At 35.4% G+C, this 11,695-nt stretch overlaps 2 protein-coding genes across 5 annotated transcripts; one reads left to right on the top strand and one right to left on the bottom strand.

Annotated features, from left to right (window-relative positions):
* Nucleotides 1-366: 366 nt before the first annotated feature.
* LOC111294264 (putative aarF domain-containing protein kinase At5g05200, chloroplastic) lies at nucleotides 367-6,075 on the top strand. 3 transcript variants are annotated; one of them, XR_016327513.1, is made up of 9 exons: nucleotides 367-983; nucleotides 1,230-1,372; nucleotides 1,510-1,623; nucleotides 1,937-2,125; nucleotides 2,755-3,020; nucleotides 3,128-3,225; nucleotides 4,078-4,327; nucleotides 4,797-4,913; nucleotides 5,678-6,075. XR_016327513.1 is itself a non-coding variant. In XM_022887518.2 (9 exons), exons 1-9 carry the CDS (start codon nucleotides 734-736, stop codon nucleotides 5,747-5,749), a joined length of 1,428 nt encoding a protein of 475 aa, XP_022743253.2. In that variant the 5' UTR covers nucleotides 383-733; the 3' UTR covers nucleotides 5,750-6,075. The 3 variants fall into 3 exon arrangements, 1 of the variants encoding a protein (XP_022743253.2); XR_016327514.1 differs by having other exon boundaries at nucleotides 4,078-4,293; nucleotides 5,678-5,709; XM_022887518.2 differs by having other exon boundaries at nucleotides 383-983; nucleotides 4,078-4,256.
* Nucleotides 6,076-6,228: 153 nt separating this feature from the next.
* LOC111294263 (protein ENHANCED DISEASE RESISTANCE 4-like) lies at nucleotides 6,229-11,265 on the bottom strand. Of its 2 annotated transcripts, none has more exons than XM_022887517.2 (3): nucleotides 10,921-11,265; nucleotides 9,541-9,781; nucleotides 6,229-9,152 (listed from the first exon to the last, which is right to left on the bottom strand). In XM_022887517.2, exons 2-3 carry the CDS (start codon nucleotides 9,659-9,661, stop codon nucleotides 7,126-7,128), a joined length of 2,148 nt encoding a protein of 715 aa, XP_022743252.2. In that variant the 5' UTR covers nucleotides 9,662-9,781; nucleotides 10,921-11,265; the 3' UTR covers nucleotides 6,229-7,125. The 2 variants fall into 2 exon arrangements, with proteins under 2 accessions (XP_022743252.2, XP_022743251.2); XM_022887516.2 differs by having other exon boundaries at nucleotides 10,612-11,265.
* Between the last annotated feature and the right edge of the window lie 430 nt (nucleotides 11,266-11,695).

The raw sequence follows: 11,695 nt of genomic DNA on the forward strand, positions 1-11,695 counted from the left end.
TCAGATACGTTTATCTAAAACATATCTGAATTAGAATCGATCAAATTGGCAAAAAAAAAAAAAAAAAAAAGGAAAAAAGAAAGAAAAAAACTCTAATAAACCAAAAGAATTAAAGAATATTTTTTTAACAGTTTAAGGACTACATTTATCATTATGTCCATCAATCAATCATAAGAAAAGCAAGAATTAAAATCATGTACTTTTATATAAAATAAATTTAAAATGATTGATTACAATTAAATTCGACTGATTATATAGCATGTTAATTTAATTTTTTTTTTATCATGTGAAATATATTAATATGAAATTTTTTTTAATAAAAAATACATAAAATTGTTTTTTAATTTAAAATTTATTATTTTTAAGTAAAATAATTAATATATTCTTTTTCATCTCATCAAAAATTAATTCAATTTTTAATATTATTAATTAACAATATTTGAGGAAAAATGTGTGGAAATTGGCAGAGAAAGGAAAGCGCCAAGCTTCCCTCAAATTGCCACGCCACGTGGCATCAGCTCTGTCATGCTTTTATTTTCTGATGATATTAGATTAAAATTGATTTAATTAAATTGAGACAGAAGCGTTTTGTTGTGTTGAAAGAACCAATGACAAAAAGGCTTTTCCTACTTCTTAGAATCTGGAGGACTCTCTCTTCCTCTGTATTTTTCCTGAACAATAAATTCTTTTCTTCATTCTTCAGTTTTATTGAGGTAGTAACTAAATAACTAAAATGGCGGTTTCAGCATTTAGAAGCGGGCGCTTACCGTCGTTTCATCACCCTCAGTTGCCTAATAAACCAACAGCAGCAGCAGCAGCTTCCGCAGCTTCTGCTTGTACAATAAGATCGATTGTTGGCTTGAAGAAGCTAAATGGGCGTTCCAACTCCAACTCCAACTCCAACTCCAACATCAAGTTCCAATACTCTCAACCATCTCAATCTCAAACACAGCAACAGGATCGTCTCTCTTCTCGCCTCCAAAGTAACTACTGCTCTTTCCCCTTGCTTTCTGCACCGATTTATATACTTCAATTACCCACCTTTCTTTTGTATTGTTTTATTACTAGTCTTCTTCTTTTTCTTCCTCCTTTTTGACCCTTTCAAGTGCCACTATTTGAACTTTCATCAGGGTTTCCCTGCTACTGCCCTGTAATTGGAAATTTATTTTATCACCGTCAATTTTTCTTGTACGAATTTCTTAATAGTTTTGTGTTCAAATCGTTATCAGGTAGTATTGAGAACTTACCCAAACTGGTAGAGGATATTGTCCAGACATCTATAAGCACAGGTCCCCGGGGAGCCCTAAGGCTAGCTCAAGGTATCCAAGCATTTGTTGGTGTTGGTGGGGAATGGCTTGCTGATGTTTCAAGGGTATTTGCCTCTTCTTTCTTTTCTTTTTCCCAACACGCTTTACTCAGATAGCTCTTTCTTTTTCTCTTTTCAAGGATACTCATGCTCTTCCGTTATCAAGCAATACAGATAGATTGATTCCCTAAAATTTTTTGCAGTCAACAGATGCATCTACTGGAATACCATCTCAATTGCAGCTGGGATTGCTTTCGCCACTTTACCTGAGGAAATTGTTTGAACGTATGGGTGCAACCTATATCAAATTAGGACAGGTAAGTAGTAGGCTTTGATTTTTTTTTTTCCCAAGATTCTTACTGATCATAAACTGCTGATAGAGCTCAAATGGCATTATCATTCATCCATACCGTATTTCAGTTGCTCAACTTCTTAGTATGTTGTGGGAGTCTGGGAAGTGGCATCATAATTTCGGTGTTATGGCCTGAAAAGAATTTTCAACTTAATCTTCCTCGAATATAATTGATTCTATTGTGGTTTTCATATCTTTCAGTTAATCTTCTTGTGTAAAATGTTACATCACAATTGCTCATCTTAGATTGCTTCTCATCTTAGATTGCTTTTTGCCAGTTCATAGCATCTGCACCTACATTATTCCCACCAGAATATGTTGAAGAGTTCCAGAAATGCTTTGATAGAGCTCCTCCGGTTCCTTTTGAAGACATTCAAATGATCTTACATCAAGAGTTAGGGAGACCAATTGATAGCATATATGAATATATTAATCCAACACCAATTGCCTCAGCCTCTATAGCACAGGTCTGAAATCTTTCTTACTTTTTTATAGCTCTCTCTTCCCCTTTCTTTATTTGCCCCTAGAATTACTCATTTATCTTATAGCATGTGTTTGTAATCTTTTATTAGAACTGTACATTGTCATGCCTAGGTACATGGTGCAAGGCTTAGAGGTTCCCAAGATGATGTAGTTATAAAGTATTGAAACCTGGAATTGAGGACATTTTGGTGCCAGACCTGAACTTTGTATATATTGTGGCTCGAATATTGGAGTTCTTGAATCCTGATTTCAACCGTGCATCACTGGTAAGAATGCAGTTACAAACTTCCATATTAGCTTGTCTGATTTTATTATTTATTTATTTTTAGATAATTAAATTGGAGATAGGGGAGTACAACACATGACCTCTTTTTTGGAGATAAAGCTTTCCTGTGTGCCTAGGTGTTTGTTTGCTTGTTACTTTTTTAGTCAAACCCACAAATGTTGGAACAGCTAGCATTATCATAACTTAATAACGTGTTTGCTATTAATCACCGAACCTACATCAGCTTAGGATATTTTAGCATCTTATTATTTCCTCCTCTCACTGACTTTTCTTGTAAATTTTTTATATTGAAAAGTTTTTATTACAAGATATTTCTCCTTTCAGTAGGTTGGTATTGTTGAAGACATATGGGAGTCTATGCTTGAAGAAGTAGACTTCAATAAGGAGGCTACAAATATTGAATCATTCAGAAGATATCTTGAAGCTATGGGATTAATGAGGCAGGCAACTGTTCCGAGAGTGTATAAACATTGCAGCACACAACGAGTTTTGACTATGGAGAGGCTATATGGAGTTCCTCTTACTGATTTAGACACTATAAGTTCACTTGTCCCTAGCCCAGAGAATAGTCTGATTACTGCACTTAATGTCTGGTAAGACAGCATTGATTCACATACTTGGAAATATGTCTGTAATCCGTATATGAGACGCAGGATTCCAGTTGAAGAACTTATGCTGTTGACATGAATAATATCTGCAGGTTTGGTAGTTTACTTGCTTGTGAAACTTTCCATGCTGATGTGCATGTGGGCAATTTGTGGTTATTGCGTGATGGTCGCATTGGATTTCTTGATTTTGGTAAGTTTGTCTTTTTCACCAAGTTAATCCCAACTTAATCTGATCTTTTTTCTATTTTAAGGTAAAGGAGCATCATTCACAAGTTTTGGATAAAGAATCTTAGCTTTTATGCTGTTAAGGAATGTGAGCAAACATATGAACATGATCATATGTGTTCATTTTTCATCGCAATATGTAGATTGTAAATCTGTTACATGTTGGCTTTGTTGACTTAGCCTTCTAAACTTTTTTTTGGCTGGAAATGTTTGTGTTTTTGTGCAAAATACTGGAACCTCAAGTAATTCTTTCTTTTGGTAAAGTTGCTGCTTCATTTATGGTCAAGACACTAGCAAAAATCACTGGAGGATATTTGGTATAACTCTGTATTCAAGAAACAGTGGTTCTTTTTCTCTGTTGTAGCCGCCAAAAGTAGACCTAAAATTCTGTTTGATTATAAACAATGAAATCAATTAATATGACTCTATACATTTTTCACAATAGAGCCATTTGTGAATATTGTGCAAAAGTTAACTAGATACTTTTATATTTGAATATGTTAGATATCGAGTACTTGGACCTGTACAATAGCGTCTCTTAGCGAACTATAATTACGCCTTGGAAAGATGTTTTCTTCCTGATCTTTCTTGACATCCATCATTAACTACAGTTAGCATTTGCTTTTTAATTATTGAACCATAACTAAAATGGTTCAATGGACAATGCTGTGCTTTAGTGCTTACATTTGATTTAAAGAAGATATGGCAAGTGCATTTGTTGATTTTATATCATGCTTATGTTTTATTTCTATTGTCAACCATTTGCCCGTGCATAAAAGCAATATCATGTTTCTCAATAGGTTATTTAAATTTACAGGTATTGTCGGACGCATATCACCGAAAACATGGGCTGCTATGGAAGTGTATTTGGCATCTATTGCAACAGAAGAGTATGAATCAATGGCATCTGCCTTGATTGAAATGGGAGCAACCAATAAGGATATTGATGCTAAGGCCTTTGCGGGAGACTTGGAAAAGATATTTTCATCTATGCAGGCAAGCATATGGAACCCAGGATGCTTGCCAGAAAAAAGTGAACAAACAATATCCTTAGAAGCGCATTGCAAGTACATATGCCCACACCAGCACTCAAAAAAAAAAAAAAAAAAAAAAACCTCATCTAAACAAATAAATTTCTGTTGACCTAATATTACTTTACCTTGGACCAACAACACTTATTTGTTGTTAAATACCTATGGATTATTTAGCCATTAGTATATAAGCTATTGATGCACCATAGGATACTTTAGGTTGCTGTTTCCTTGATCACAGTAACCATCACTTTTATAGGTATTACTGCTGTTGACTACATACGTAGTCAAATTTAGGGGATTAAGAATGATCTCTGTTCTGTAGTGGGAACATAAAGAACTGTTATTTTCTTAGGAATAAAGAGATGATTATTTTGAAAGATGCATTCTAGCAGATGTGTACTAGCAAAACTCCTTAACTAATTATCTCTTATTACTATTAATTGCCTGCTCATATTTTCCCTTGTTCAAATTCTATAATAGTGCTTCATTTTTATTCATGCAGGAACTTGATACAGAGGTAGTTGTTGCCACTGCTAGGGGGACAAATACAACTGCAACTGCTGTCTCTGCAAATATAATTGTTGATGAGAGGCAGATGAATGCTCTCTTTCTTGATGTGGTAAGCTGTTTTATTAGATGAAGTTTAGGTATCCAGCAATGTAAGTTAATGAGGCAACAGCTAACTGCAATTATTATGTCAAACATAAATTATACTATCTATTATCTAATGTTTGGAATGACAATGTCAATGCAGGAAACATGTTGGGGCATGCACCCCTAGTTATAGGAGTGCAGCCCACCATTAATTGGATGTGTGACCCTAACTATTTTCTTTATCAAATGTGCATCTCCAAAATCTAACTAAAACATTTATGCCATAGATTGCCCATTAAGAATGAACTCTCAACTCCCTTTTGGTAGAGAGACTCTACTATTGCCATAGTTTGTGAGGTTATAAGTAAGTTGCCTTGGCATGTTCTCAAAATGTATAAACATTGGCATATTATTTGTTTAGGAAAGCAAGCCATACATTTACATTGATTGACCATATTTCTCTCTCTGGTTCCTGCCCGCTGGCCTACTGGTCTATGAATAGAAGTCCCTTACTGCCTATATCATTCAACAAAAAGAAAAATCTGTTACTCCTATTAGTTCTTCACTTTTTTGAGTTTTTGAACACATGAATCTGGTAATAGCCTCTCTGACCCTGACCACTTAGAGAGGCAAATTATTCTGCTGTGGATTATAGTAGGACTGAAAGTAAAAGGGAATTATTAAAGTTCGTTTCTATGTTTTATAGTGATATTAAAGGTCAACCTCCATGAATCTGCTTTATGGTGATATTAATCTCTTGCCCATTTCTATGTTTTCATCTCTTTGCAGGTTAGGGTAAGTGAATCATATGGACTGCGATTTCCAAGGGAGTTTGCACTTCTAATGAAACAGCTTCTGTAATTTGGCCGATAAACACGGTTGCTGGCCCCTGAGTTGAACATGCTTCAGGACCAAAGGATATCCATCTTGTCTAGTAGAAGAAGCAACTATAGGGACAATTTCGGATAGATAATGCAATTATAGATGTATTGATTTATATTTATTTTTCTTTTTCTTCTTTTATTTTCACCTTTCATCTCTTTTATGTATATGCAAGGGAAAAAAGGGGCTACTTAATAGTTGGGCATAGTGCATGTTGCATAGTATATATAGAAAGCAGAAAGAGATTTATGCTCATGATAGGTGTTGGATTTGCTAATGAAATCTTATGCTACCCTTATTTGCAATTGGTGGATCACTTATTATCCATGATAATAACGACCTTACTTGAACAGGATTTGTTCTGTTTTCTATGGGCTCAAACATGTGTCCTTGAATTCTATGAATGCATAATAGCACTTTGAAACTGGCCAAAAAAATATGACACATCAAATCTCATTTTGTAAAATATAAAAAGATTGTCTAGTTTCCAACCATTTATGCATGATCCAGGATCAGCCGTTCATGAATAAACAAATCAAGTAAATGTCTCCTCTATAAAGGCCTTCACATTCATAAAACCAAAACCTTAGTGTTATACCGCTGTTCTATAATACTGCAAAAAGAATCAGATCCATGTTGTTCCACCCATGGTTCTAAATAGGGAACAATGCAAAGAAATTATTCCACTCAGAGGCTCAGAAGCTTTTTTTTTTCTCATTTTGGAATCTCAGTTTTGGTGATTCTTCCATTTCATCACATCATGATGACTAGCTAACACTTCAAAACTTCAATCATATAATAGGTCACTGAGCATTTCCCGCTACAGCAACTTGTCATGAAAAAATAGCTTTTACCAGATGCAATTACCTTGAGAAACGTTACTCAGCCATTTGATCTGAGTTTTTGCCAGAGTGGACTGAGCTTGTGCAAGTCGTGGATGGTACAAAGCCATTTATCACTCGGCTCGGCGAAGAAAAGCCCATGAGTTGATGAAGCCATACACATCCAGTTATTGGTGGCAACTCTTCAATTTCTGAGGACACTTTCTGAGACCTGGACATATTCGAGGAAGGCTTCGCTGAATCAAAAGCTTCCATTGAATTCTCATGGTTTTTGTGGGACTGCTTCAAAACAAAGTCCTTTCTCTGTCCCATAGGTTTGGAGGAACTACAAGACATAATTTCGACATCAGCATTGCCCTGAAGATCGTGAAATTGTGCATGAAAAACAGGACCTCCATCAGTCGAGCAGCTTTAACAGGAATGTCCATAATCATCAGAGTAAGATATATCTGCTTGCAAACAACCAGGGCTACAAGATGCTGAATTAAATATTTTTACATTAACTGCATCACTTCATTCCTCAACCTCACTTGGTGGAGGTTCTGCAGCAACCAGTTCATAAGGAACTATATGAATTCCTTTTTGAAGTGAAAACTTAAGTACCTTTGAACAAGCACCACATCTTAGTTGATGGAACCTCCTTTTAAAAAGTAGAAAATCTGCAGGTAACTGCAACGGTCTGAAGCAATGATAACAAGTTACAAAAGGTGCTCCACCTGCTGTAGGCCGCAGATGTCGCCTAACTGAATTATGTTTCTCCCGCAAATACCTCTTCACCTCGTGATCTCTATACCTCTTGTCGTCAGATTTAGTTTCATGGCTCCAAATAGAAAAATCCGACTCCAAATATCTTTGGGGACTAGAGAAGCAAGAGCCGTAGGAATTATAACAACTATGATCACGGTGGGCTCTACAAAATCCTCGGTTATGTCGACGGATGGGTGGAGGCAACTGTTCTGAATGCTGCCAGGCTTGAGGATGGCAGCATAAGCAGGAATTGTCAATGTCATGTCTAGTCTTTATTGCACCTCCTGAGACAGGCATAGGCAAGAATCTACTTTGCTGGCTCCAGCTGCTCCTATGTCCATGTCTTTCGTGATACCTAGGATAAAAATTTTCTTCCTCAGATCGCTCCTGATAGTAATATGAAGGAAAATGCTTTTGCCTCCAAGGTACATCGGTGGCAGTCCTTCCACTGGGCTTTCCATTCACATGGCATGTTTTGCTAATTTGATCCTGCAGTTCATACACCATTCTAAACAGTTTCATATTTTCTTGTTCACTGTACTCAGCCTTCTCAAGTGGATGGAAGGCTGAATCGAAAGGGAACTCATCATGCAATTCATGTGAAGGGCCCGCACTTTCATTCCCACGCAAGGAAGCCCTTTGAGAGAAAGGAATTTGAGATGGATATTCATCTCTCTCTAGTCTTGGCCAGTTTCTAGGTGGATGGTGACGCATTACAGGTTCTAGCGCTTCATCTCGATGCCACTTGCTGTATTTTGCTGTGGCATAATGCTTCGTATTGGATAAATCTGATGAGAGATTTCTTGCATGATCTTGCATTCCAGAATTACCATTCATCGTACCTTTGCCTGGCAATGTGTCCCTTCTGTGCCTTTCTTCAGGAACAAGATAGTTAGCAGCCTTAAAGTTATTTTTCAATAAATGTATTTGCTGGTCAGGGAAGTGATCGTCCATTCCATCATAAGAAGAGATACTTCCATCATAAGCATGAGAGCTTCTGGTGGTAGTGGATTTAGACAAATATTCAAGAGGACCACTAAGCTCTGATCTAGGGCTGACAAAATCGGCAGTTTCAAAAGAATCTGTAGACTCACGGTCAAACCCTTGATGTTCACGTTTCTGAGATTGCTCTAGATGCTCATTAGGAGAAGAGAAAACATTATATGATGAAAGGACTTCCCCTGCTGCAGCACAAGCAGTAACAGTTAAATTAATTTCTCTTGTAGCTGGTGGGTATTCAATGCTCGGGCCTCCAATGTTGGAATCAATCTTGTTATTAGTCTCTAATTCTGAATATGCACCTTCTAACTGCGAGGAATTGTCATTTGCCTCTGCTTCTAAATTTGCTTCTTCTACTAACATTAACTCTTCATTCTCATGATGAAGTTCAGTGGATAAAGAACCTCCAATGGAAACTCCTGACTGTTGAACATTGCAATATTCTAAAGATTCCAATTGTAACAGTCCACTTCCATTTTGCGGCCCTTCATTTGATCTATTTTCATCATGCTTATCACAATTATTATCAATATCACTGGATGTATTTTGATCAATATGTTGCCCTTCAATTGATAAGTTCTCATTATGCTTTTCACTTTGAGACTCACAAGATATGTTCTGATTTCCTCCACTTTCTTGACTCAAGTGATACTCTGGAGGGGAAGGAAGAGCTTCCTGTGGAGTTGAGCTGCCAGATTCTTCATATTCAGACACGTGAACCAATTTATCTGCATGAGCAACTTTTGTTTCTTGCAAGAGGGATGTGCTTTTGACAATGGCTTTTTGATTTTTAGCTGCAAACAGGAAGAAATCGAAATAAGGAACAAACAGGAAGTTAGATTTCCAAAAGGTGTAGGAGATTTTTATTTGATTGGTCACAACAAGAAAGCAGGGGAAATGTCCATGAGGATAGCCAAGTTATAAATCTATCATTAATATCTAACCATTGTGAAAGAGTGATATATGTCTAAGCTCAAATTATTTGAGAAAATCATGGAAAAGGATCAAAATTATTGAGGCATCGAAGAATTACACATATTCTGGAACTAGTTTGCAAGTGTTGAAAACTGCAAAGGAAAATAACTCAGTATTCGATTTCACTTCCCACATTCATCAAGATGATAATAAATCATTTTGTTTCGCAAGATCTGTGAAGAGTTTCTTATTTTGAAAGATTCTCACCTACAAGAATCGCATCACATCCTCCACATTTGTATACAGGAAAATCTGCCACTTCTGGAAGAACCAATCGACATTTAGGACATCTAACTAATCGAACTTTAGGAGTTGCTCCACTGGCCATATTGCTCCAGATATGTAGATGTAATCAACTATGATCAGACGTCTAACATTACTTCTGCAGCAGTCAATTATCAAATAGGCACTGGTATTGTGCTTGCAGTAAAGAAAAATCTCCCACAGTCTGTGAACAGATGGAAATATATTTGTTAGATAGAGTAACGAGTAGCACAATAGCACTATGCTTTTTGGATATCATACTTCATGATTCTGGAATAATGCCAACCAAATTGCATTCTATGATGATGATATATGAAGAACAGATACAAGACGGGGTTTGACTACATTAGATGAGGCATGTTCGTGGTAATTCTCAAAGGATTTTATGTTGCATTACGACAGACTTGAATAATAACTTAAACAACATAGAGGATCTAAAACTTTATGTAGAGGTGAAACCAACTGCCCCTGAAAAGACACTTAGAAAGGAATTTAATCAATAAACAGGCAGGAAATTTAAATTAGATAAGCGGGGAGGTTGAAATAAAGGCTAAAAAGTAGACAACTCTACAATCTAGACTTATGGAAGCAGAGAAATTATGTTACAAGCTTGTGAGCAGATACAATGTGAAATGGGGTTGAAGTGTTGCAATTGCCAAGTTGAGCCAAGCAAGGAATGACAGGACAAGATACTTGCTAAGCTGAATGATTATGCATAGATCTACTAGTCTCTACCTTTGGCAAAGACATCAATTTGCTCATGCATACAAATTCCCAAGAAGAAAAAATGGAAAGAAATTCACCTTACTGATTAACCAAATAATAGCAAAAGAAAATGAATCAACACCCACAAATAGCACAGCCTGTTTTTTTTTTTTTTTTTTAATGTATATAAAAGCTAGAAATCATGGAAAGAATTAAATGATTAGAAAATGAAAATAAATCGCTGATGAAGAAAATGAAAGATTAGAACCAGAAGAAAAGAAAAATAAGATGGGATAAAATCAAACATACCCTTAGATCAAAAGGAAAGCCAAAATGTGAAGAAAATAAAGCGTAGAAAATTTGTAGGTAAGAAAACAAGCAAGCAAGAAAGAAAGAAAGAAAGAGTGTTTGAAGAGTTAAAAATGTTGAGGTCTTGAGTAGTAGTAGTAGTAGTAGTAGTAGTAGTAGTAGTAGTAGTTATGGTTGAAGTTTTTGAGAATTGAGAAATCAAACTGGAAGAAGGAAATAAGGGAGGGGAAGGGAATTTGATCTTTGGGTCTTTAAGGCTTTTTCTTTTTTTTTTGTTACAGTTAGAAAACTCTGACTTCCAAAACAGACCTCATCTCAGCTCATTGTCATCCTCTTCTTCTTCTTCTTCTTGTGCTGCTGCCGCTGCTTTCTTTTGCCTTTTCTTTCTATGCTGTCCGAATTAGCTGAGACAGAGACACAGAGCGGGCATTGAGGAGTTAATGTCGGCGCCTATCAAATTTAAGGCAAAGAGGAGTAATGTATGATGACGTGGCATCCTACGTGTCTTCCCTTAGGTAAATTTGAAGGATACGGTTACAGCGAGAGAGGACTGTGTTCGTTGTTAGTTAAAGAGAAGAGAAGGGAAGAGACGATGTCTGTCTGAATTCTTGGAGGTGCTTTTTGAATTTTGCTGCGTTGCGTTTAGTGTTAAATAAATAAATTTGCTATTTGGTAAACTGTTTGAATAGAGATTTTATATATTATTTGTGTATAAATAATATATTTATTTATTATAAATTATTTTTAATTTAAAATGAATACGTTTATAGACTTTATATTTTTATAAATATTTAGATTTTAAATTACGAGTATTATAATAATTAAAATCAAAATGATAAATATTCAATTGTCATCATTTTTTTATTTTTTTTGTTATATCATGCATGTTTCTTATTTTTGAAAAATTTTACATGCCAAAATAATATTACATGGTCAATATATTTATTTTGTTATATATATTTACATATTAACATACTTACAATTGTAAGTTTTATTTTTGTGTTACATCTAAAAATTTTTTTCTATTATTATTAGGCTTATTTTAAAAAAATAAAAATAATTTATTATTATAAAATATTATTTC

The sequence above is a fragment of the Durio zibethinus genome, chromosome 14, assembly GCF_047325235.1.
Source record: "Durio zibethinus cultivar Kanyao isolate XHJ-2024 chromosome 14, ASM4732523v1, whole genome shotgun sequence".
Classification (NCBI taxonomy): domain Eukaryota; kingdom Viridiplantae; phylum Streptophyta; class Magnoliopsida; order Malvales; family Malvaceae; genus Durio; species Durio zibethinus.